Here is a 22,403-nt window from a genome sequence, read left to right on the forward strand (position 1 = left end):
TAAATACGAGTAGTGCCCATTCCAGTTGTTCCTCTGGTTTTGCTCCAGCATATGCCTAGCAAAAGCTTTGTTCTGAAAGCTCATGTGCAACTGAAAAAGTAGCATAATGTCCAGGTCCTCTTCAGCCCTGCCTCATGGCAGTCATCCTCCCTCAAACTCCAGGTGTGGCTTTGAGTCTTTATCTTGAATGTACAACTTCCACTTTGACTGTCTTCAGAGGAGTACTTTCACAAGAGAGATCTTACAAAGCAATTCAAAGGAGTTTATTTAAGTGATCTGTCCTTTATTCACGACAGCAAAGTAATGATTCAGTATTTTTGTCTAGGTCACTTCAAGGCCAAGAATAACACCATCCAAAAAACAAACTTCTGACACAAGTTCAGTTACAATTCCTTCTCTTCAGAACTGTTAGGTGAATCACTTACTGTGAACTATGCAGATAGCGCAGGGGGGCTGGACTAGCTGTTCACCAGAGGCTCCTCCCAGACCTAATGGTTCTGTGATTCTGTATTCTGAGAATCTACATTCTACCCTCTTTCAGCTTAAATACATTCCCCTTGTCCCATTTATACATGTCTTTGTAAAAGGTCCCTTTACAGGTTTCCTGTAGGTCTCCTCTAGGTATTGGAAGGCTGCTCTAAGGTCACCCCAGAGCCTTCTCTTCCCCAGATTGAACAAGCCCAGCTCTCTCAGCCTGTCTTCATAGGAGAGGTGCTCCAGCCCTCTGATCATCTTCATGGCCTCCTCTGGACTTGCTCAAGCAAGGCCATGTCCTTATGTTGGGGACCCCAGAGCCCAGGTACAGGACCTTGCTGTTAGAAACAGTGAAGGTTAGCGAAGGGAGAAAGAAGCCTCACTGCCACGGGCTGGTCAGTGTTCGTCCCTTACACATCGATGCCCTTTATTCCCAGGGCCTCACCTGACAATTTGGTATTGTCTACATTATGTGTCAAGGCAAGCAAAATGTTGGTAGCAGGGACCTTAACAGGCGTTGTTTGAATGATGGTGGGAACATTTGACCCTCCTTTAGAAGAAGAAATCTAACTATTCACCCCCGAAGATCCCTTATCCCAGACACCAGGTACTCCCTTCCTGCCCAAGTCAGCCTCCTCTTCCTCTCCCTCCTCCCCTTCCCGCCCCTCACCAAGAGTCACGGAGCGAAATAAACATGAGGCAAACCGCCCCGAGCGCGGCGGCTCTGTGCGGCGGGCGGGGGTTGGGCCGCTTCCCGCGGAGGGGAAGCCCTGCTCGCCGGCTACCGCACAGCGTCCCGCGGTCCTCGTCTCGGCCGCTGCCGCCACACGGTGAGGGGCCGCGGGCGGTCGCGGGGGAGGGATCACACGGCGGGCAGGGGCTGGAGCAGCAGGGAACGGAAGGAGCGGGCAACTGGCGGAGCGGGCAACTGGCAGGGCGGGCAGCTGGGCTTGGTGGCTGCCCGGCCGCCACCGGCGGCGGCCCAGATGCTTTTGCTTTCGCTTCTCCCGTCGGGGAGGCGAGAGGGGCCTGGCGGGCGACCGGCGTACCCTGGACTTGGTTACTGTGGACGTGACCGGCCGGTAGGAACCCACAGCGCGGCCCGTGGCGGTGAGCGGAGCGCTGGTTCCTTGTCCCGGGCTCCGGCCTCTCAGCAAGGGCCGCGGCGGGGCGGCCGCCAGCTCACCTCGGCCTTGCGGGCCGCGGCCGGGTCCTGATGGCGCTGACAGGCCCGCGTCCCTTGGCCGAGGGCTGGCTAGCGCGGTGGTGGTGGTGGTGGTGGTGGTGGGGTCGCTCCGCTCCCCGGCTCTGCTCGGGGAGGGCGGCTTTTCTCCCGCCGGGCGCCTGGGTGCCCGCGCCGGTGAGCTCGGCGCTGTGGCTGGGGCTGTCCCGGCCGTGTGGGTGCCCCCGAGAGCGGCTAGGGAGGCCCAGGCTGAGGTGCCGCCGGAGGGCTGACCCGAGCCAGAACCTGGCACACCGGCTTGGGTTATTCTTTCTTCTTAGTAAAAGCACCGTGTGAGGAGTTGTTTAGCCCGGCATTCCCCAAGCTTTTTAAAGTGTAAGTCAGGAAAAAGAAACTAGAAAACAGTACAGTCCACTTCAAATCTTGATATAAGACTTAAAACCTTTATTATTCTTATGTGTCTAATCTGTGCACACACCCTTTGCTTTTCAAGGGAGAGATAGTGGAAGGGTAGGCCTCCATAACCTTCTGGTTGCTGGAGTGAGACCAGAGGCATAATTCAGTAATACAGAAGAATTGCTATTAGGGCTCTGATGGCGGGTTGAACTGTGTTGCAGCCGCTTATTGCAGGTGTCAGTCTGCTACATACTCGTTCCACCGGTTCTGGTTTGTTCAGACAATGTTGATGTGTCAGTCATTAGGTATTTTCTGCCCTCCTGCAGCTGGTTTAAACATAATACCAACACAAAATGCATGTTGTATGCTCTGGTTTCTCAAAGTGCAGTTGTGTGCTCCTGCCTTGGCTGGATCAATTTTGTCTTGCTGGGTGATCCCCAGCGCACAGATCTGCTAGGAGCCACAGCCTGCTACCTACAGCTGCTAATTCTGTTTCTGAGCCCCCATGTGCAGTTTTTTATCCTACTGAGTAGTTTCCTGTCACTTTGCGAGCATGCTAGGGCTGGTGACAGCACCTTATTTCAGCCTAACAGAACTGTTTTCCTTTGGTTCCTTTTACAGCTAAAGGAGAAAGATGTAATTCAGACCCAAAGCACAGTTTGGCTGTAGCCCGCCACAGGAGCATGCTCCTCACTAACTACAGACCTCAGCCAAGTGAGCAATAGTAAATATTCAGTCACTGCAATTTTCAGGCCAGTACTACTCTAAGAAGTGTTTCACAATATGTTAGTGAGAAACGTATTCTGAGCCTACATTCTAGCACCTGTATTCTGATTTATTTTATTTACAAGGAGAAAAGGAAAAAGCTTTTTTTCCTTACAACCATTAAAAACAAGGCGTCTATGTTGGAAGTACTTTTTCTAGTGTTAGTGCTTGTCTAAAGTGTCCATAAGTGAATTGAAATAAAATATATGTATTGCATTGCGTTTCCCTGGGCAAGCACAACTCTTCAGGTTTATTCTGCGTTTTTCCCACCATATTTGAATGGAGAACACTCAGCAGTTTAACCAGAGTTCATGAGTATTACCTTTGATGTGTATTAACAGCATTTACTGAAATTTATAACAAGCTACAATTTAAATTTTGATGGACTACAACTACGTGACTATGTGCTTTCTTCGCACCACTGTGTAGTAAAAGTGGAGATTTTGTGTTAGTGGCTGAATTAAATTAAATTCACAGTTCATCATTGTGAATTGGATGCCCTAATATTCGTTTAACCCTTAGAATTATTTTACATTTGAAACAATGAAATAAGATAGTCGGACCTCAAAAACTGAAAGAGGAAGTGATCTATTTTTGAAGAATTTTGTTTGCTTTACATACCCATTTATTTGTTAAAGCAAAGGTCCAAATAGTGGAACTCCTCATATTATTTTGCTCTGTTGCTTACTAACGAGAGCATGTGGACTAATCCTTTATGGAAACTACATTTAAATAATTTCAAGGACACGGGGTGAACAGACTGGATAAAGGTAGTAAGAACCATAGATTATTTTCATATCAAATGAAATGTCAGGTTGTGTCATTCTTATATGCTAATTTTACTTCACAATTACAGTTTCAGTTTGGGGCCAGTCTCCATAAAGCATAAATAATTAGGAAGGGAGAGATAGATAATTTTTATAACTACATAATACTTTGGTAATGCTGCTAAAGTACTGTTTGGATAGGTCTTCTGTTTTTTAATAACACTGTTGACAGGAAATTATTCTGCATCTGCATCTTCATCTCTTCTGGATGAGTGTTACTTCTGTCACTGAAATATAATTGAATTTTGGTGCACGAATTTTGAATATTAAGTTGATAGTATTTTACTTAGAAGATAACCTCTAACAGGCCTGTACCATCAGCATTTAAAAATACCAGATACTGCAATTTCTTTGATTTTCCGAAATACCTTGCACACTGAATATAGTCAAGGACAGTTAACTACAAATGGTTTCATCTAACTTTTTTAGTTACCTAACTGACAACACACTTCATCCACTGTTGGTGCCTCTCCATCCCTCCAGTAGACCAGTGCCAATGAGATGGCATATGATGGTGGTGCACTCCGTGTAAATTTCCGCCACATGGGTCGTGTACATTTGACTTCGTCTGGATCTATGGATGCATTCCTGGCATCAGGCCTACGATAGATCACCTCTAGAATGGCTAATTCCCTCAGGTACTGGAGGCCTTTCTCTATGATGGCCCATTTGCCTGGGTGATGTAGAACATCGTCCTCATAGGGATACCTTTCCTTCACAGCTGCCAAGAGCCGCTTCCAAAGGCTGAGGACTCGTTTCTCTTTTGCAATTGCTCTGTCAATTCCCCCTTCCCTAGCAAGTGATCCCAGCATTTTGGCTTCCAGACCTTCTAGTTTGTAAATGTCGGCCCCATTGTCCCAGCATCGGAGCAACCATGTGATGATGTGCTCACCTGGAAGACGGGTGAAATCTTTTCGGATATTCCGCAATTCAGTCAATGACAGGGATTGAGAAGTCTCGTCTTCCTCGTCTTCCTCGTCTTCCTCTTGTTCAGATGTTGCCCCCTCTAGTAATGGCATTAAGTCTTCATCTTCTGTCACTACATGAATTGCTTTTTGTTTGCATCTCCTCCTGATTATAGAGGCAACTGATGCTAGCAAGGATTGGTCCTTTGGTTCAGCTGCAGTGCCTTCTACTGGGGTTGGAGTGGCTGCAGTGTCTTTCAGTGGGGTTGGAGTGGCTGCAGTGTCTTTCAGTGGGGTTGGAGTGATTCCTGCGGATGGAGCAGCCGTGTTGTCTGTTGCTTTGCCATCAGATCCAGAGACATCTCTTTCCTGCTCCTTACAGAGCAGGGCTCTGTAGGCATAGGCCAAGCCCCAGCACGTTGCAGTGATTTGTTCCTCTCTGGTATTGCCAGGTTGACAGCACACCTCGTTCAAGTGTTCTACTAATTTTTCTGGATTTTGCACTTGTTCAGCAGTGAAGTTCCAATGCACAGGAGGGGCCAACTGGCTTAAGTGCTTGCCCATACAATACCACACACCCTGCCACTCATGACTGTCCAGTCTCAGGGAAGATCTCTTGGTGGTATTAGATAGTTGTTTAACCTTAGACAAGACCAGAGCCTGACCCTGCTTAGCTTCTGAGATTGGACAAGATCGGGTGCTCTTAGGGTGGTGCGGCCATGGGTAAAACATACGCAGCAGCAAGCTGATCCCCAGCACAAGCAGCAGGCAAGTTTCAGGGGTACTCAGAAGACATCCAAAATCTTTAAAATTCTCAAATGCCATTGTAAATAGCCTAATGGGGGAGTGGGAGGTGCGGGAGAGTATCTCCTTCGTAGGTTGGCCCCCTGTGGGGGGGAAAAAAGAGGTGTAATTATTAATTCCATTACATGCCTCCCAAAGTATAGAGGTGATGGCCACACTGAGAATGCATACCAGATCAGTTTCATGATCAATAATTCTGTTGTATCACAAGCCATTATCATAAAGTACAGTGAAACAATGACCTTCGTTCAGGCCCCAAAACTGATAAACACTAAAACAGCAAGTACTGGCTGTAGATTGGATATAAGGAGGAAATTCTTTCCTGTTAGGGTGGTGAGGCACTGGAATAGGTTGCCCAGGGAGGTTATGAATGCTCCATCCCTGGCAGTGTTCAAGGCCAGGTTGGATGAGGCCTTGGGTAATATGGTTTAGAGCAAGGTGTCCCTGCCCATGGCAGGGGGGTTGGAACTTGATGATCTTAAGGCCCTTTCCAACCCTAACTATTCCATGATTCTAAGTAAGGTACAACATGGTGAAACTCCTAGATCAAGTTCAACAACTCTGAGAGCAAATAAATCAACATTGTGATGAGTGATTGTTAATCTGAAACAATGAATGCTTATCACAAATACGATTAGACACACTCTGGTCATATCTGCTGTTATCTCAACCCTTCATGCCCCACATTGGGGCACCGAAAAGAACTGTTGTGGTTTAAGCCCATCTGGTAACTCAGAATCACGCAGCTGCTAGCTCACTCCCCACCTTTTTCCTCCCCTTGCTCCTGGAGGGAGGAAAGAATATAACTCCCGCAGGCTGAGATAAGAACAGTCCAGTAACTAAGGTATAACACAAAACTTCTACTGCTACCACCAATAATAGTAATGATAAGGGAAATAACAAGGGGAGAGAATACAAAACTAAAAAGGGAAGGGGAAAGAAAACAACAAACAAAAGTGGTGCACAATGCAATTGCTCACCCTCTGCCAACTGATATCCAGTGCGACCTGAGCACCAAACTGGGCCTTCCGGGTGACACCCCCCAGTTTATATACTGGGCATGACGTGCTGTGGTATGAAACATCCCTTTGGCTAGTTTGGGTCAGGTGTCCTGTCTCTGCTTCCTCCTGTCTTCCCGTGCTGCTCCTCACTGGCAGAGCATGAAACTGAAAAGTCCTTGATCAGGGCAAGTGCTACTGAGCAACAACTAAAACATTGGTGTGTTATCAGCATTGTTCTCAGACTAAAGCCAAAACACAGCACTGCAGCAGCTACTAGGAAGGAGAAAAATAACTGTGACAGCTGAATGCAGGACATCTTCTTAAACTGAAGTTGAGAACAGTTTTTTTTCACTTACTTGAGGAGAGTATTTAATAGTCTGGACAGGGCTGCTACTCAGAGGCATCTTGACAACACAGAGAAATGAGCTGATAGGAACTTCATAAATTACAGCAAAGGCAACAAGAAACTGCTGCAGCTGGGATGGAATTGCCTGATGACTGGGACAGGCTGTGGGAAGGCTTGATGGAGAGCAGCTGTGTAGAAAAGGACCTGTGTGGTGTAGTGGACTACATGTTGAACATAAGCCTGACTGTGTTGTCGCAGAGAACTGTATTAGCAAATGTGGCTGAGGGACAGTAGGTTGACAAAGTGACTTTTCCCTTCCATTTGGCACCTATGGGACTGGCAAGGCAGTTAGGGGGCTGGAATACATGATATTCAAGGAGAAACAGAAGTGGATTTGTTCAGCTTTAAGGTGATGGAAGGTGACTTCTTACTGCTGGGGGGGGGGGGGAGGTATAGAGCCAGGCTTCTCTTGGGGGTGTGTGACAATGGGATGAGAGGCAGGGGACACATGGTGGTTTAGCTACAAGGAAGGTATTTTTGGTTTTGATTTGGGTTTGTTCTTAATCTGAAGAATAGTCAAACAAAGAAGGAAGGGTCTAGTGAGTGTGTGGAACATGCATCCATGGAGGCGTTAGAACTTGACTGGACAAGGGCCTGTGCAACCACATTGAATGCAGCTGGTACTGGATGGCCTGTGAAAATCACTCTCAAACTGTCATGTTATTCTGTGATTACTCAAAACCCAGGCATTATAGCTCTAAAAACTGAAGTTACGCTTAGGAAAACACAACCCAAATAAAGTATTCAAGAAACCTTAGATTTCCTTGAAATTGTATCTGGAATGAACATATGGTGACAAAAACTTGTGATGCTAATTTTATTTACATATTATATGAACGCAAAAAAAGTAAGACCTTGCATATTTTCTTACTGGTAATTTATGGCTTAGAATTTTTGTTACAAAAGCCACTGTACTGTTTGAGAGAACATGAAGCAGGAGACCTGATGAGAATATAAGGAGTTTTTGTATTTCTTTCTTAGTTTCTCACATTTACTGTGCAGTGAATTTTAGGCAGCAGTGCCTTAAAGAGGTTTGTAGACATTGTCATGAAAGGTAGTTTACTGTCTGGGAATTTTTCAGTAGAAGAAAATGACTGTCCAGAGCCCTGCATACAGCCAGGTCTTTGAATTTAGAACTCTTGCTTACTCAGATCACTTACTGAAGACATGACTGTTGGTCATATTAACTGCTTCCACAGTGATCCAGTTTATATGTCATCTGAACTGCCACTTTTGACTTATCAATCTCTAGGTGTCATTAAAGATTTGTGACAAACTTAAGACTTAGCTTAGTCTCTGCTGTATTTGTTCAAAGACAGAATGAGCTGTGGGTTTCTGTGAGTTCACGTGCAGTAAGTTTAAAGAATTTGTGTCATTGCTTGTTCAAGGTGATTCAGTGTTAAAGGAGAGCAAGACATGGCTACTCAATATCTTTAAGGAACCACTTTTTGATTAATTCTAGCTCATAAACTGGTGGATTAGTGTATAGGCTGTCAGGAGATGAAATGTGTGTACCAAGAGGGTACCAAGAGGAGGTACTGCAGTTTGGAGTATGATGCTTTTTGTCTTTTGCTCATAGCAAAAATAATCTGTTCTAGGCTGGGAATGGGGTTCAATTGTGAGATACAAGTGGCTCTATCAAAAGCGTTAGGGACTGTAGTGACCAAGGTGTAATAGAAGAACTAATGTATTTTTTATCATCTTGCATGTAAGCCACTGTTTTTAGAATGGTGGAAAGAGCAAATCAATACAAAGGGATTAAAGTTCTTTTTAGATAGTGAAAAATGCGGGCTACCCACTGCATGTTTGCTTGAAGGTCTGAAAAAAGAACTATTTATATTAAATGCTTTGGGTTAGAATGGGGTTTGTAAGGCTGCTTGATAGTATGTCATTATATTTTGAAGCAGGGATGATTTAGCAATGGCTGGAAAGTAAGTTGATGAAATAGTTTCTGATGCTTTGAAAAAGTAAACGGTGTGTCAGTGAAACCCTAAAGATTGACTTCCCCTAACTTGATCTACTCTCAGTAAATACTCGGTTTTCCACAATTTTCAGTCTTTTTGCTGGGTGGGATGGATAAAGGAGAAGACTCTTCTATTAGTATTCTGTTCTTCAGGAAAATACAGCATTGTTTTATTTGCAGTTGTGTGGGGAAAGGTGAGTAACCTGAATTGTTTTCCTGTTTTCCTCTAGAAACCAAGCTTTCCTTTGCCAGAAGTGCTTTCAGCATTCTCACTGGCCTGATGGAACATGCTTACCCCTTGGATCCTTTGAAGGTAAGTGAGATTTCTGCATATCCTCCTTCCAGCCTACAAGTGAGGGCTGTGACTGAATTTTGAAGGGTTCAGACAAAGACCTATTGCCAATCAGCTGGTGTCTGCCTTCAAATTCTTTCTGCCTGCAGGAAACATGTCTCAGAAAAACCTGAACACTTTCCCTCTGTGCTTTCACACCATAGATAGAAGCAAGGAAAATAATTAATTTGAAGTTTTTTCCAAAGGCTTCCATCTATCATTATGCTGCAAAGCATATTTGTGTCTGCTTTAATTAGCTTTTTTTGTTGATGTGAAGTTTCATCTATGAAAATGATTCCCAAAGCCTGCAAATTAATGGAAATAATACATTTAAATGCAAATACAGTGTCCAGGTCTTAAGTAGTTAATACTGCAAAGACTGATTTACCTTATTTGGCTTTCTTTTTTAAAAATATGCTAAATTACTACATTTTTGTAATCCTGTAATTAATGTATTTTTAGGGCTTTCTACCCTGGTGAAAGTACACTGAGCAAGTGTTGACTTGAGAGCTGCTTTTAGGATGTCTGAAGATGACGAAAAAGTTAAACTCCGTCGAATTGAACCTGCCATTCAGAAATTCATTAAAGTGGCAATTCCAACAGATTTGGAAAGGTTAAGAAAACACCAAATAAATATTGAGAAGGTTAGTGTTCACTTTTTACTAATACAGTTATTTTTACAGTATAGAAGCAGTCATGCTGGAAGATTATAGAGAGAGATTTCAATGAGAAGTTGATTAAGAAATGCTTTAATTCAAATTTAGCTAACAATGAAACTTGTATTATCTGGTAATTTAGTTTATATAAAGGCCTTTATGTTTATAATAACTAGTTAGTCTACAGAGTGAGAAATGTTACTATTTTGTGTTGAAAAGTTATTGTAAGGAAAGCAGCCTTGCTTTATTTTTAAGTCACAGTTGGTTTGCTGCCAACTATTCTGGTAGCTTACTGTGAATACCTATCTTTTTATCAATATATTTTAAAAATGAATTGGGAGAAACAGGGAGATTTGATTGTTTAAGTAAATAGAAATAGAATTGTGTCAAAATTGTAGCATGTGTATATGCTTCTTGTTGACAATAGTTCACACTTGACAGTGGAACTGCTGAATATGCTTCTGTAGTGGTTTAAGCCCAGCTGGTAATGCGGGGCAGCCGCATAATGCAGCCGTTCACTCACTCCCCCACTTCTTCCCCCCAGCTCCCGGAGGGATGGGAGGAGAACTGAAAGAATGTAACTCCCATGGGTTGAGACAGGAACAGTTCAGTAACTAAGGTATAACACAAACCACTACTGCTGCTACCACCAATAATAATAATGGTAAGGGAAATAAATAATAAGGGGAGAGAATATAAAACTAGAAGGGGTAAAGGAAAATAATAACCAATAAACACAAGTGATGCACAATACAGTTGCTAACCAGCCCCCAAAAAACACCCAGCCTGACCCGAGCAGCCATCTGCCCCTTCCAGTTAACTCCCTCCGGTTTATATATGGGCATAATGTGCTGTGCTACGGAATACCCATTTGGGTCAGGTGTCCTGTCTGTATTCCCTTCTGGCTTCTTGTACCCCTCCTCACTGCAGAACATGAGACTGAAAAGTCCTTGATTGGAGTAAACATTACTTAGCAACAACTCAGAGCATTGGTGTTATCAGTGTTCTCAGGCTAAAGTCAAAAACACAGAACTGCACCAGCTAATAAGAAGGAGAAAAATTACTGCTATAGCTGAACCCGGGACAGTTTCCAAGTTAAATTCTTGCATAGACCGTGGCAGTGCCTGTACTGCTAAAATAAACATGCCCAGGACAGCTGTCTGGCATGAAATGCCCAATGTCCATATTATTTAATCCTCATATTCTGCAAGACAGGGTGGCTGTGTTCACATTGCTAATCGGCAATAGCCTCTGTTCTAAGTCCTTAGCTATATACTCAGGAACTTTGCCTGTGAGAGAGCTGGTTATCATGGGCAGGGTCAGTTCTAACATTTTAACAGCACAGATGACCAGATTTCAGACTTGAAACATTTTCAGTCATGTTTATTGGTATAGATGTAGCCTGTGGAAACAGAAAAATTGGTTTGTTGAGGAAAGTGGTAAGGGGTTTACTGAAACAGGTGGCACACATAAAAAGCAGGAAGAAAGTGATTTAGAAACAGACAATCATAATATCAACATAGTGATGGAAGTTTTGAAATGACCGTACAGGACATATTTGTTTAGAAAAGATTATACTTAACCACCACAGAAAAATCAGTGACAGTGGGTGTCTGTTGTTCTGTTCAGTTCTGCACATGATTCTGAAAAGCATTACATGGTATTAATTTGATTAGGCTTATACACATTGTGTAAAATCAAGTGTATATGTAAGTCTGGATTATGTAGGACAACCATCTACGTTTTTTAGCACCTTGTGAAGGAAGGAAGTGGAAGAAAATAGGTAAACATGATTTGGATTTCCTAAAAGTTATAGTCTGAAGGGTGTGTATAACATATTGTTGAAACTGGTTTGCATTTTGCTGCTGTCATTTGTTCACAACTTCTACCATAACTTTACTGTAAGTGGGTAACCTTTTGGATGAGATTTTCCATGCCAGGTGTTTGCCTCAAGTAGTTTGGGGTTGTGGGAGAAGGAAAATAAATCCATGTATATTTTTTTTCTGAGAACACAGTCAGGAAATAATGTGTTGTTCAAGTGATAGCTATTTCTTTTAGTAAGAAATGCTTAGTTTAAGTGTTAGTGATTGATAGCTTAATGATAATTCCTTTTCAAAGAACACACTGACGTGTGTTGGAACACTTGAGATGTTTCTGTGGCGTCGTCTTTGTCTGGGCTGTACATTTTGCTGTGCCTCTAAAAATCTGCTGTTCTTTTGGCCAAGAGGTATGATTCTGAAAAAACCCAAGTGGTTTGCAGGTGCTCAGTAGATACTGGTTGAATTCCACCAGCTGAAGATTGCTGAAGCTTTTACCCAACACCAAGGCATGCTCTTGTACTTAGAAATCAGCAGAATTCATTCCTGGAGTTGCTAATTTGATTGGTCCTGAATCTGAGAATGGAAACAGGGAGGTGATTTTTCCGTGTTCCCACTGTCTCATGCTCTTACTTTCACTTGTGTGCAAGAGGAAACTCTTCCTGACTCAAGTAAGTAAAGAGTTGGGTGGGAGGAGCTTGTGAGTAAGTACCTCAGATGGAAGGTGAAAGTGCAGAAATGGTTTCTGACCATGGGACAAGAATAAAACTGGGATAGAGAAAGACTTGGGGTTGCAAGGTCTAATGGTGGGAAATAATCATTGGACTTTTTCCTGGTGAGGGTTAAGATACAATAAGGATATGAACTGCAGTATTCACCAACTGAAAAGTATATTCTTTGCCTGAAGCAATAACTTCTTTTAGTTCAGATAGAGGCAATCTTGGTAGCTAGGTTGTTCCCTTCTTTCTCTAACCAGAAGTTGCACAGCTGCTCATGGAGGCAATATGCATTTGCTGTGATCCACCAAGAGGGATTTCTTGGTTTCAGAAAGGTAGAGTTTTTGGTCTATAGTTGTGTTATGGTAAAATTATATTTAAAATTGCATCTTCAGGGCAGCACTCCAGTTAACACCAACAGCATTAATGAGTGTGGAGCAGTGAGGTGTACCGTTCTACAGAGTCTTGAGGAGGACATCCAGAAATAAAGGCATATAGTAATAAATACCCACAAAAGGGTGGCATAAAAAAAAAAAAAGCTACTGTCTTGCCTGAGAGGAACAAACTGATGGTCACTGGAAAAAGGTAGTCTGTTGAGCGGGAGCTGACCTGCCAGTGCAGAGTAGGAAGTGATTAGCAAGGGCACATTGGTGATACACAAATGGTTTTATTGCACATTGAAGGTAAAGAAAAACTTTTGATGTGTGTAAGGTAGTAATTAGGGAGAGACAATTGAGGGGATAGGCATAACAGTTACACTGCTTGTTTTCCTTTTTTCCCAGTAGTGTAACTTCGTACAGCCACATAGATGCTTTGCTAAGTATTGTCCATATATGTAAAGCCTCTCTTATTTATGTTATATAAACACCTTATCATGAAGCTTCAAAAGGCATTTGATGCTGCGATGAGAAACAGAGACATGATCGGTTATTAACCTGTCTAGTACTTATCCAGTGTGAGACATGATTTTGGGAACTGCTGTTTTGCAGAACCTGGTGGTTACTCTTTGATCCTGCTGGAAATCTTTTACGTAATTAGACAAAGAATTATTAAAGCTGTATATAGCCAGATAGTGTTGCCATGATGCCAGGAAAGGGGCGAAATACGTCCATTTAAGTCAGGCGTGTGTTGGACAACTGAAATCTTTATTGGCCCAGTAACTCATTTGCGTCAGGCGTTCCTGTTTTGCTGACAGAAAGGGAGACAAGGATGGTTTTCTGTGTCTTAAAGAACATGTGGAAAATATTAGCACTCAAGATAAAATGAGTTTTTAGGTTAGTTCTGATCTAACTCTTTGTTTAAAGCATTGTCAGAGAAATTTATGCTTAGCCAGAGTTTAATTATGGGCAGTACAGACTGTAGTGTTTCTGTAGTGGTACTCAGTGACACCAAATACCAAGATGCTTTTACTGAGTAGTTGAATTTTATATTTTGAATGTAAATTTGATGCAATCTAAAAGTATTTGGTTTAGGCATACCTTGAGATTTTCAGGTTCTTGGTGGTACCAGTGTGAATGATGTGTTCAGTCAACATCATAAAATTCACATATCAGAAAAATCTGTAAATAATTGTAAACATAGTTCTTAAAGTGTCAGCAGTGCTTCCTCTAGATCACTTTTATGAAAGCAAGTAGTGGTAACAACAGTTAGTATAGATTTGTCTTTCTGAATTCAGAATGCTGTTAAAAATTGCTTCACCTCTAGACAGTGTAAATCCTGGCAGGTTTGATACTTGAATTATTAATTCAAAGAATTATTAGAAGCAAGTAACTATGAGTAAAACCTGTAAGTAAACAATTGGTAACTGTACCAGAAGTTATTCAGCAGTATTGAAGACTTCAGAATTTCTCTGTTTTGACAAAAAATAGAAGACACAAACGTTTATGAGAAGCAATACATTTGAGTATAAAATAATACCGAAATGTCTGATTTTTACAAAGTCCACACTCAGTGTAATCTTCTTAAAATTTTAAAGTTTCTATCACTTTCTTTCTTTTTTAAAATAATTTTCTGTCTTGAAGAACTATAAATACTCAAAAATTTACTGTATTGGTAGGTTTATGAGACAGTAAGAATAGAAATATGGCAATGGGAATTTGAAACCTGTCTCTAGATAATTTTAGATTATCAGAACACTAGCAATGGTTTAGTTAAAAGGCTTCCATGATAATTTGTATTATATATCTTTTACATGCATTTTAGCTATAACAGATGTGTTACAGTACTGAGCTGTCAGTGCCTTAAATGGTGTTCTCTAAAATACTTTTTGTAAAATTAACTTTCAGCCATGTAAACCAAACATCCCAGAGGTAAAAAGATAATTTTGTAAAATCTCATCCTGTTTATTTTACAGGCTACTTTTAAGCAAAAACCACTAATTATGTCAAATTGCTTAGAGCAGCAACATTATTTACTTATGATGAAGCCAATATCTGTAACCTCATTTCATGAATATTGATTTAAACCTTTGGTTCCAGAGATAGTCCAAACAATTAATCTACTAAATCACTGTTTGAAGAAACTATAAAATCAATATATAATGAAATTTGACCTTGAGTACACCTGTTCAGAGGAAGTGGCTACCATAAATCCATTGTCATTGCTTCTCAACTATTTGAGAGTCCAACTTTTGTATAACAATTTCTGAAGGCTTAAAAATCACATTCTTAAAATTATCATTTCCCTATACTTGGTTTTGTTATGTTTTTTTCTTTTCATGTTTCCCCCAGAGGTTTCTTGTTTTCTAAAGCACATTCCATGGATTGAATGGTCTTTCACTCCCAAAGAGGGAATAAGATGTATGCTTATCCGAAAGAGCTACAACTTTGTTGGCTTCTGTTAGGTGAAAGCAATTGTCATCATGCTACAGGGAAGAAGGGTTTGGCATGCTGCCTTAAACTTCTTTGGTGATATACAACAATCCTTAAAAAGAAGTACTGTAAGACATGGCATCGTTATCTCTGTTGCTTTCAGTTTTAACTTCATTTCCTGTGATTACACCATGGTTAAAGGATATTGTCCAAAATACCTTTACCTTTGTCTGGGGACCATTGTTGTGGTGGGAAGATATGTAAAAGTGACACAAAGTGAGAAATTAAGGTATCTGAGTCTTACTGCAGTCCTCATCAGAGTGTATACATTCATAAAATACATTTACTGTAGAGCTTTTAGAAATGCAGGTGAGCTCTACCTGCTACAGATATTAATGCAGAGGATTTTTCTTCATGTACACTGAATACTTTCAAGGAGAGATGGAAGGGGGATCCAAAGCATAAGCATGAAGGTTTATTTCTAAACAGACCTCTCGAAAGAGAATGGGACAAAGGGGAAAATAGATTGAATGTCTAAGAGTAACCTTAGTTTTTGTATTTCTGATGTGGAATGCAAACTATTTGGCTGTAGCACAATTATGATTAAATATCAAATCTTGGAACCACAGTTGTTGGGTTGGAAGATACCTTTAAAGACGACCTAGTCCAGCCTCCCTGGCATGGCAGGGACACCTTCCACTAGACCAGGTTGCTTAGAGCCCCATACAACTTGGTCTTGAACACTGCCAGGGATGGGGCAGCCACAACTCTCTGGGCAACCTGTTCCAGTGCCTCACCACCCTCATCATACAAAAAATACCTAATATACAATCTCAACTTATCCTCTTTCAGTTTAAAAGTGTTGCCTCTTCTCCTATCACTACAGGCCTTAGAAAAAGAATATCTCTTCTAAGCTGCTTTTATATATTGAAAGGCTACAATAAGGTCTCTCAAGAGCCTTCTCTTCTCCAGGCTGAACAACCCCAAGTCTCTCAGCTTTTCTTGAGAGGAGAGGTGTTCCAGCCTCTGATAATTTTTGTGCCCATTCTCTGGACTTGCTCTAACAGATGCAGATTCCATAGGTGATTTTACTTCACAGACGTCCCTTAGTTTTACATGTACTTGTTAATGATAAATAATGCCAATACCATCTCTTCTCAAGGTTTGCTAACCAAGTCCCACAGGGTGAACATTGCATAGAAGCATGGCATACTGTATGCTGGATGACAGAAAGAAGTCAATAAGGAGGAATTATCTGGCCATATAAATGCCAGTGCTCTGGGTGTATTAAGTCATTGGATTCTCTGAGGTCATCACTAGCATACTAGGGATTTTTAAACAAAGTAATAAAACTTCTAAATATATAAAGTACATAAACGTGCTGAGCATTTCTAGTAGAAATCATAAATAGCAGTAAAGGTTTCCTGAGGAATTCTTCTTGTTCTTAACTGGAAAACAGGTTTCTTTATTACTCAGTATGTGGACAATATATTAGTCAGTTGAAATTTAAAAGGTAGTTTTTCCCCAAACCTCTTCTGTTCCAAACTCAGAAATTCCTGTTTCAGTACACTTTCGTGGATTACAGAATTAGAAGATCTAATGCTGGTACAGATTTTTTGTCCATTTTATTTTAAAGAAGAATGGCAGTAATTTTAATGGCATAATAATTTACGCAGAATCTGATAATTTTGTAGAAAAATCACTTGGTATGACTTCATTGAACAGTAAAACTTTTCCATAGCACAACAAAATCCTAACATAAAAGGACTTTTTTTCTCTGAAGAAGTGACTTCAGATTTCTCATTGTCTTTTAGAAAGCTGAGTAATTTGTGATCCTTGTTGCAGTGGCCTCTAAAATGATTAATAGAATTAAGGAAAAATGTAGGCTGTAGATAAAGCATTTTGTTGGCAACAAAGCATTTTAAGAAAATGAGGAATTAAACTTTATGTAAAAATACCTCACAGATCATTGTAGCAGTTTTGTCTTGTTATTTAAACAATTCATAAGAATGTTCTAATAATTTCTAGAATAGTAAATGCAATCTTTAATGGTTTAAGCGCATATTCGGGAATCATGGCTTCTACTTTATTTTACTACTCTTTTTCACGATAATGTGTTATTTATATCAACTGGCAATAGAATGGATTGATTTATTTTGATGATGTAAAGGTTTATTTCTAATGATAAGCAGTTTTTTTGCAAAACTTGCTTTCTGCTAATGGGGTAATTACTCTGGTCTGTGTCCCGTGGAAAGTGCTGTCTGGGTAGTTGAAGTTAGTAGAGCCTCATGCAGGTGCCACATCTGGCTTGATGGTTCTCCTAACGGTGTTTATACTGTATAGGAATGGTAAGTGTAAATACAGACAGTAGTGTTGCATAATGAATGCCATTTTCATCGTAAATAATACCAGAAACCTTGTTGTGCTGCTTATCAGCTATTCCATTCCTTTTTCCACCTTCTGCCCTTCGTTTTACTGACCACCAAGTGATTTATCCCACAGGAGTATCCGGATGCTGCAGTATGTCTCTGTTGTTACAAGCTGATGCTGAAACCCTGGTTATTTGCAATTCCGTAAAATACATTGTACAAAATTGTCTACAACATACATTGCCATTTACCTCTCTAATTTTGCAGTGGAAATGCCTATGATTCAGCTTCTTTAATGTCAATCTTGGAAAATTAAAGTGATTATTTATTAAAGGTACCTTTTTCCTGCTTAGCCAGTTGGTAAAAATAACTATTATATGGAGTGTTTTTCCTTTATTTTAGTATCAGAGATGCAGGCTCTGGGACAGATTGCACGAAGAACACATTAACGCAGGACGAACAGTTCAGGTAAGGATATTAAAATGACTTGTGAGATTAATGGAATTAAATCACATAGATGGTACTGGTTGCCTCAGGGATGGATCTTCACAGAGACATATATTTGACAGCTAGATTTGACAAGTACAAGGTGTTGCTTTAGTTCACTTAAAAGGTAGGGATTTCCTCATTGTGTCCTTTCAGGCAAATACAGTCAGAAATGTTTCAGGATTCTTGAATAAACAAAAGTTTGGAGACTGGTCTTTTGAAACTGTCCTCTTACATTATTAGATTAGAAGACAGGAACTGCAATAAGGAATGATGTTAATTTTAAAGCATAGTTTTAGACCAACCACATAACATCTGGGCTACTGCTTTGGTGTGCAAGTCTCTTAGATGCATAATATCATCAAAGAAAATACCAGATGTATTCGTCAACATGGCATCATCCCAGTGACTTCATGCATAGTCACCCGTAACAGAGCATACTGGGAATCTTATATCCTTTTCTGAAAAAAATGCAGGTGTTGATGAAAACAATGCAAAAGCTAATGTCAGACATCAACTTCCACACTGCTGAATGGCACACAGCTGAAGAAGATTATTAATAGAAAACCCCACAAAGACCACATCTGCACTGTAAAGTTTGCTCCTGCAGATACAGCATCTGTGATTATATAGCAGATATAGCAAGACAGGTTATAACATGTGGTACTGGCAAGGTCTGCAGACAGCAGGAGAGGCATGTTTTGTTGTTTTCATAGATGTTGTTCGGAGGAGGGACATGACTTTGTTACTAGAACAAACCTTTAGTGACTTCATCTGTATATCATAATTCTGATACTGTAAGTTCCCGTGCTTGTTGCAATGCCTTACTAACTCCTGTGGGAAATTAGACCAGCCTGAAAATAAAAAGCCCCCAACCCAAGCCTCAGAAAGAACTTAATCCTGATGGAGCAAGGGTATTAGACAGGGGGAAGAACTGGAGTTTGGTGTCTTTTTTTAGGAATGGAAGGTGCTAGTGAGCTTTTTTAGTGTAGGTGTTAGGAAGTTATATAAGAAGTCCACTTGGTATTTCTGTTATTTGGAAGTTTGAATGTTTGGGGGTTTTTATTTTTTTTCACCAAGTATCGTTGAAGTTGGAATATAATTTTATTCTTAATATAGAGTCTTCCAAAGTTGGAAGTCCTGCTAAAACAATGGCATTCCAACAGGTGTGGTGTTGTAAGCATGTATTTGCTTACAAATGCTTATGTTTGTGCTCTAATCTGTTTTCACATCCAAGTGATGCAAAATGCCTCTTGTGGAACTCTTTATTATCAGAATAATTTGTTTAGCAAGAAAGTATCTATCACTAATTAGAGAAAAAGTAGTCCTGTTGAAGATGATGTTTTAAAATATGTTAAGTGCTTTAGTAATAAAACCTCATATTTGTCTCTAGAAACATTTCTGTTTGTCTTGAACCTCAAGCCTGCCATTTTGACTTTCAGTGCAAATAAATTTTTCTTGTATGTTCTTAACGCTTATTGCTTTTAGATCTGGGTACAAGTTATGCCTTAAAGTGGTTCACATTCTGATACCCAGAGATCAGAATAAGAATCTGGGTCCATGGAAGAAGAGTAGATTAGCTCTTTGTTTTAATTAAATAGTTAGGAGTCTGGAGTACTTGATAATAAATTATATGACATGTAGAATGTGTTTGCTGTAAGCTGTTTAAATGTTTACCAATGGACTTGTGATCTGTTTGTTTGCTAAGAAATCAGATTAATTATTGTGATACCAAATGTTCTCTGCAGCACACACTTTGCTCTCAGAATTAGATGTTGTAAAAATACATTAGGAATCCCTAAGTCAATATTGACCCAAGGCATCCGCCACAGGTTTTAGACAAATATATGCGCAGCCACTCTACATTTAATCCATGTGCACATAATTAGCCCTTTTTCTGAATTTTCAGTTTACCCAGAATAATTACTTCTGTTGTACTTTTGATGATGGTCAAAATGACAATAGAAGTATAGATGAGCATAAATATATACCACTTTTTTATAGTGACTGAAGCCACATTAAAGACTGCTAAAAAGGAAAGAGAAGAAGCCAGGGAAATCTTGGCATAGGGCATGATGAGACCCTGTTCTGTATACCATGTATTAGTTTTCACAGATGTGCTCTTGTAGATTCTCATTTTTAGGGATGGTCCATAGTCTCCTTAAAATGTTAGGATCTGAATAAATATGCAATTTTTCTAGGCTTTGCCCACATAGATGCTGACTGTACCATACAACTAGTTAACTGTTGCAAGATTTAAGCACATTTCAATGAAATGGCAGGCTTTTGTTGTAACACCTAAAATCTGCCCTGATCATATACATAGTGAGAAGAAGAAAAATGCTGCAGTCACTACAGAGGATATAGGGCATTGAACAGAAAAAAGGAATAGTGTATAGATGAATGATTTTGCTTTAGTTTACGTTCAGGCCACAAAAGTAGACTGCTCTGCAGAACATACCAGGGGAGGCAGTGTCTCCACTCTGTTGCTCCAGCCTGCAAAGTTACGTGAAAAATGGTAATCTATTTTTTATCTTTTTCACTTTTACAATTTCTATTTCAGCTGAAAATGGTTTACAAGTAGAAGATGGTTTTCAGGCAGCTCTCGTTTGCATAAACCTTCAAAGCTTACTTGTATGGCTCGTGCCTTCTGTACCATCTTTAAAGTTATGCAGTCTTCAAATTAAGCATCTTTCTGGAATCCTATGCAAATATACTTGGAGAGCATGAGAAGCAGGGAAGACAAGTTTATTGCTGCAGGAGATCGTTTATGGTATCAGTGAAGTGTCATGTAGAATCAGCTCACTATTGCAGCCTGTGGCCTTCTGTAGGGTAAATATATCTTTAAATTCAGGAGTTTGTTTGACCTATGCCAAGAAATTTGTAACGTATCCTTTATTACATTACTTTGAACAAAGTCTAGAGAAGGTAAATGAAGGCAACAGTACATTTGCACAGCTAAGCTACTTAAATACTTCCTTAAAAATCATATTTATGTTTGAGAGGGTTTAAGGTGGTGGGTTTCTTCGAAGGCACTATTTACATCTTAAGGTAAAGCAATGGAGGGAGAATTGATAGTGATTAACACACATAAGACAAGAGTTAGAAAAGGACTGATTTGCTGGATTTGACAGATCCTGTGTCATCTATGTATTATCTCAGCATAAAGAGTTCAAAGTGAAAACTATTGGAAAATGGTAATAAACCAAGAAGAAAAAGAGAATGATAGTGGCATAGATTGAGCGTGATAATGGCATGATCACCATGATTCAGTTAGCCTTTTAAGACCAGATTAGATAAACAACTGTCAGAAATAAGAGATGGCAGATTGTGCTTTGAAGGAATGATCTCCCAAGGTTTTCATCAGCTTTATTTTCCTACAGTTTTTGTGAGAAAGCCATTTGAAACAAAGACTGTTACGTCATTTTTGAAGTTAACACATGAAAACTGCAAATATTATAAAGAAAAAAATCTGTGTCTTTTGGGCTGAATTTGGTGAATTTGAAACTCAGGAATTCCCCTAACTGAAAACAGAATTTTGTGTTACCTTCCTCACTAGGTAAGCTTGATTTTAGAAGTGGAAACAGTGGGAAGAAGGTGATATACTTTTATGCTCTACCCAGAAATTAAACTCTGTCCCATTAAAATGATTGTGAGATGAAGTCACAGTCATTTGCATATCCATAACATTTATCATGTTACACCCTGGTGAGCTCCTATGATGTGTCTCCTCACAGAAGGGCTTAGCTTTCTTGCTAGGCTGAATCTGTTTAGCTTCTTTTTTATTGACAGTAAATGGAACAAGAGTACTCTTGCCAAAACCACAAAAGAAGAGGTGCTAAAATTACATTTCACCAGATAGGCAAATACAGAATCATAGAATAGTTTGGGTTGGAAAGGACCTTCAAAGGTCATCTAGTCCAACCCCCAGTATATTATTTCATCATAGAATCATAGAATAGTTAGGGTTGGAAAGGACCTTAAGATCTTTAAGTTCCAACACCCCTGCCATGGGCAGGGACACCTTGCTCTAAACCGTATCACCCAAGGCCTCAGATCTCATCTGATTTCTCCATTGCCTTTCTCACAAATACTTCTCTCTGATCAGCAAGCTAACAATGAACAGTGAAAGTGAGGATCAGATTGCCCCATTCCTAGGGTTGAGTACTGAGTATTTCTTGAAGCTTCTGCTCAGTGTTTCTGCAATCTGCAGCAGCAGGTTGGTGCTTGTGTTGGTCACTGCACAGTAACAGTCTTTGTTATACTCGTGCGTTGGCTACACTGGTAATTGAGGTAGCTGCAGTGGTGCAGATCCCTAGCAGAGTTGCGTTTTAACTCAGTTTTAGTTAAGAGATTTTCCTTTTTATTTGAAGAAGCTGCTTTGAAGCATTATTAGCTCATCCCCAACTCACTGTTGTTACTGTTTCACAATATGGTTTTGTTTGGTGTGTCTTTTTTTGTTCCCATTATGGCTAAAGACAGGATAATAATAAT

General features: G+C 40.3%; 1 protein-coding gene across 2 annotated transcripts in view; it reads left to right on the forward strand.

The window, feature by feature from the left end:
* Positions 1–575: 575 nt before the first annotated feature.
* STX17 (syntaxin 17) overlaps positions 576–22,403 on the forward strand; it is a 34,308-nt gene continuing 12,480 nt past the window's right edge. Inside the window, exons 1-4 of one of the 2 annotated variants that reach the window (XM_061364734.1) lie at positions 576–1,304; positions 8,955–9,037; positions 9,518–9,699; positions 17,826–17,891. In XM_061364734.1, coding sequence (XP_061220718.1) covers positions 9,577–9,699; positions 17,826–17,891 — 189 coding nt within the window. In that variant the 5' untranslated portion in view covers positions 576–1,304; positions 8,955–9,037; positions 9,518–9,576. Of the gene's footprint in view, positions 1,305–1,397; positions 1,557–8,954; positions 9,038–9,517; positions 9,700–17,825; positions 17,892–22,403 lie in introns of those variants that run through there. The other variant, XM_061364733.1, reaches the window with a different exon arrangement.

This window comes from Neopsephotus bourkii, unplaced genomic scaffold, assembly GCF_033783945.1.
Source record: "Neopsephotus bourkii isolate Nb327-2 ecotype Australia unplaced genomic scaffold, CSIRO-AGI_Nbou_v1 NB_1248, whole genome shotgun sequence".
In the NCBI taxonomy this organism is placed as follows: domain Eukaryota; kingdom Metazoa; phylum Chordata; class Aves; order Psittaciformes; family Psittacidae; genus Neopsephotus; species Neopsephotus bourkii.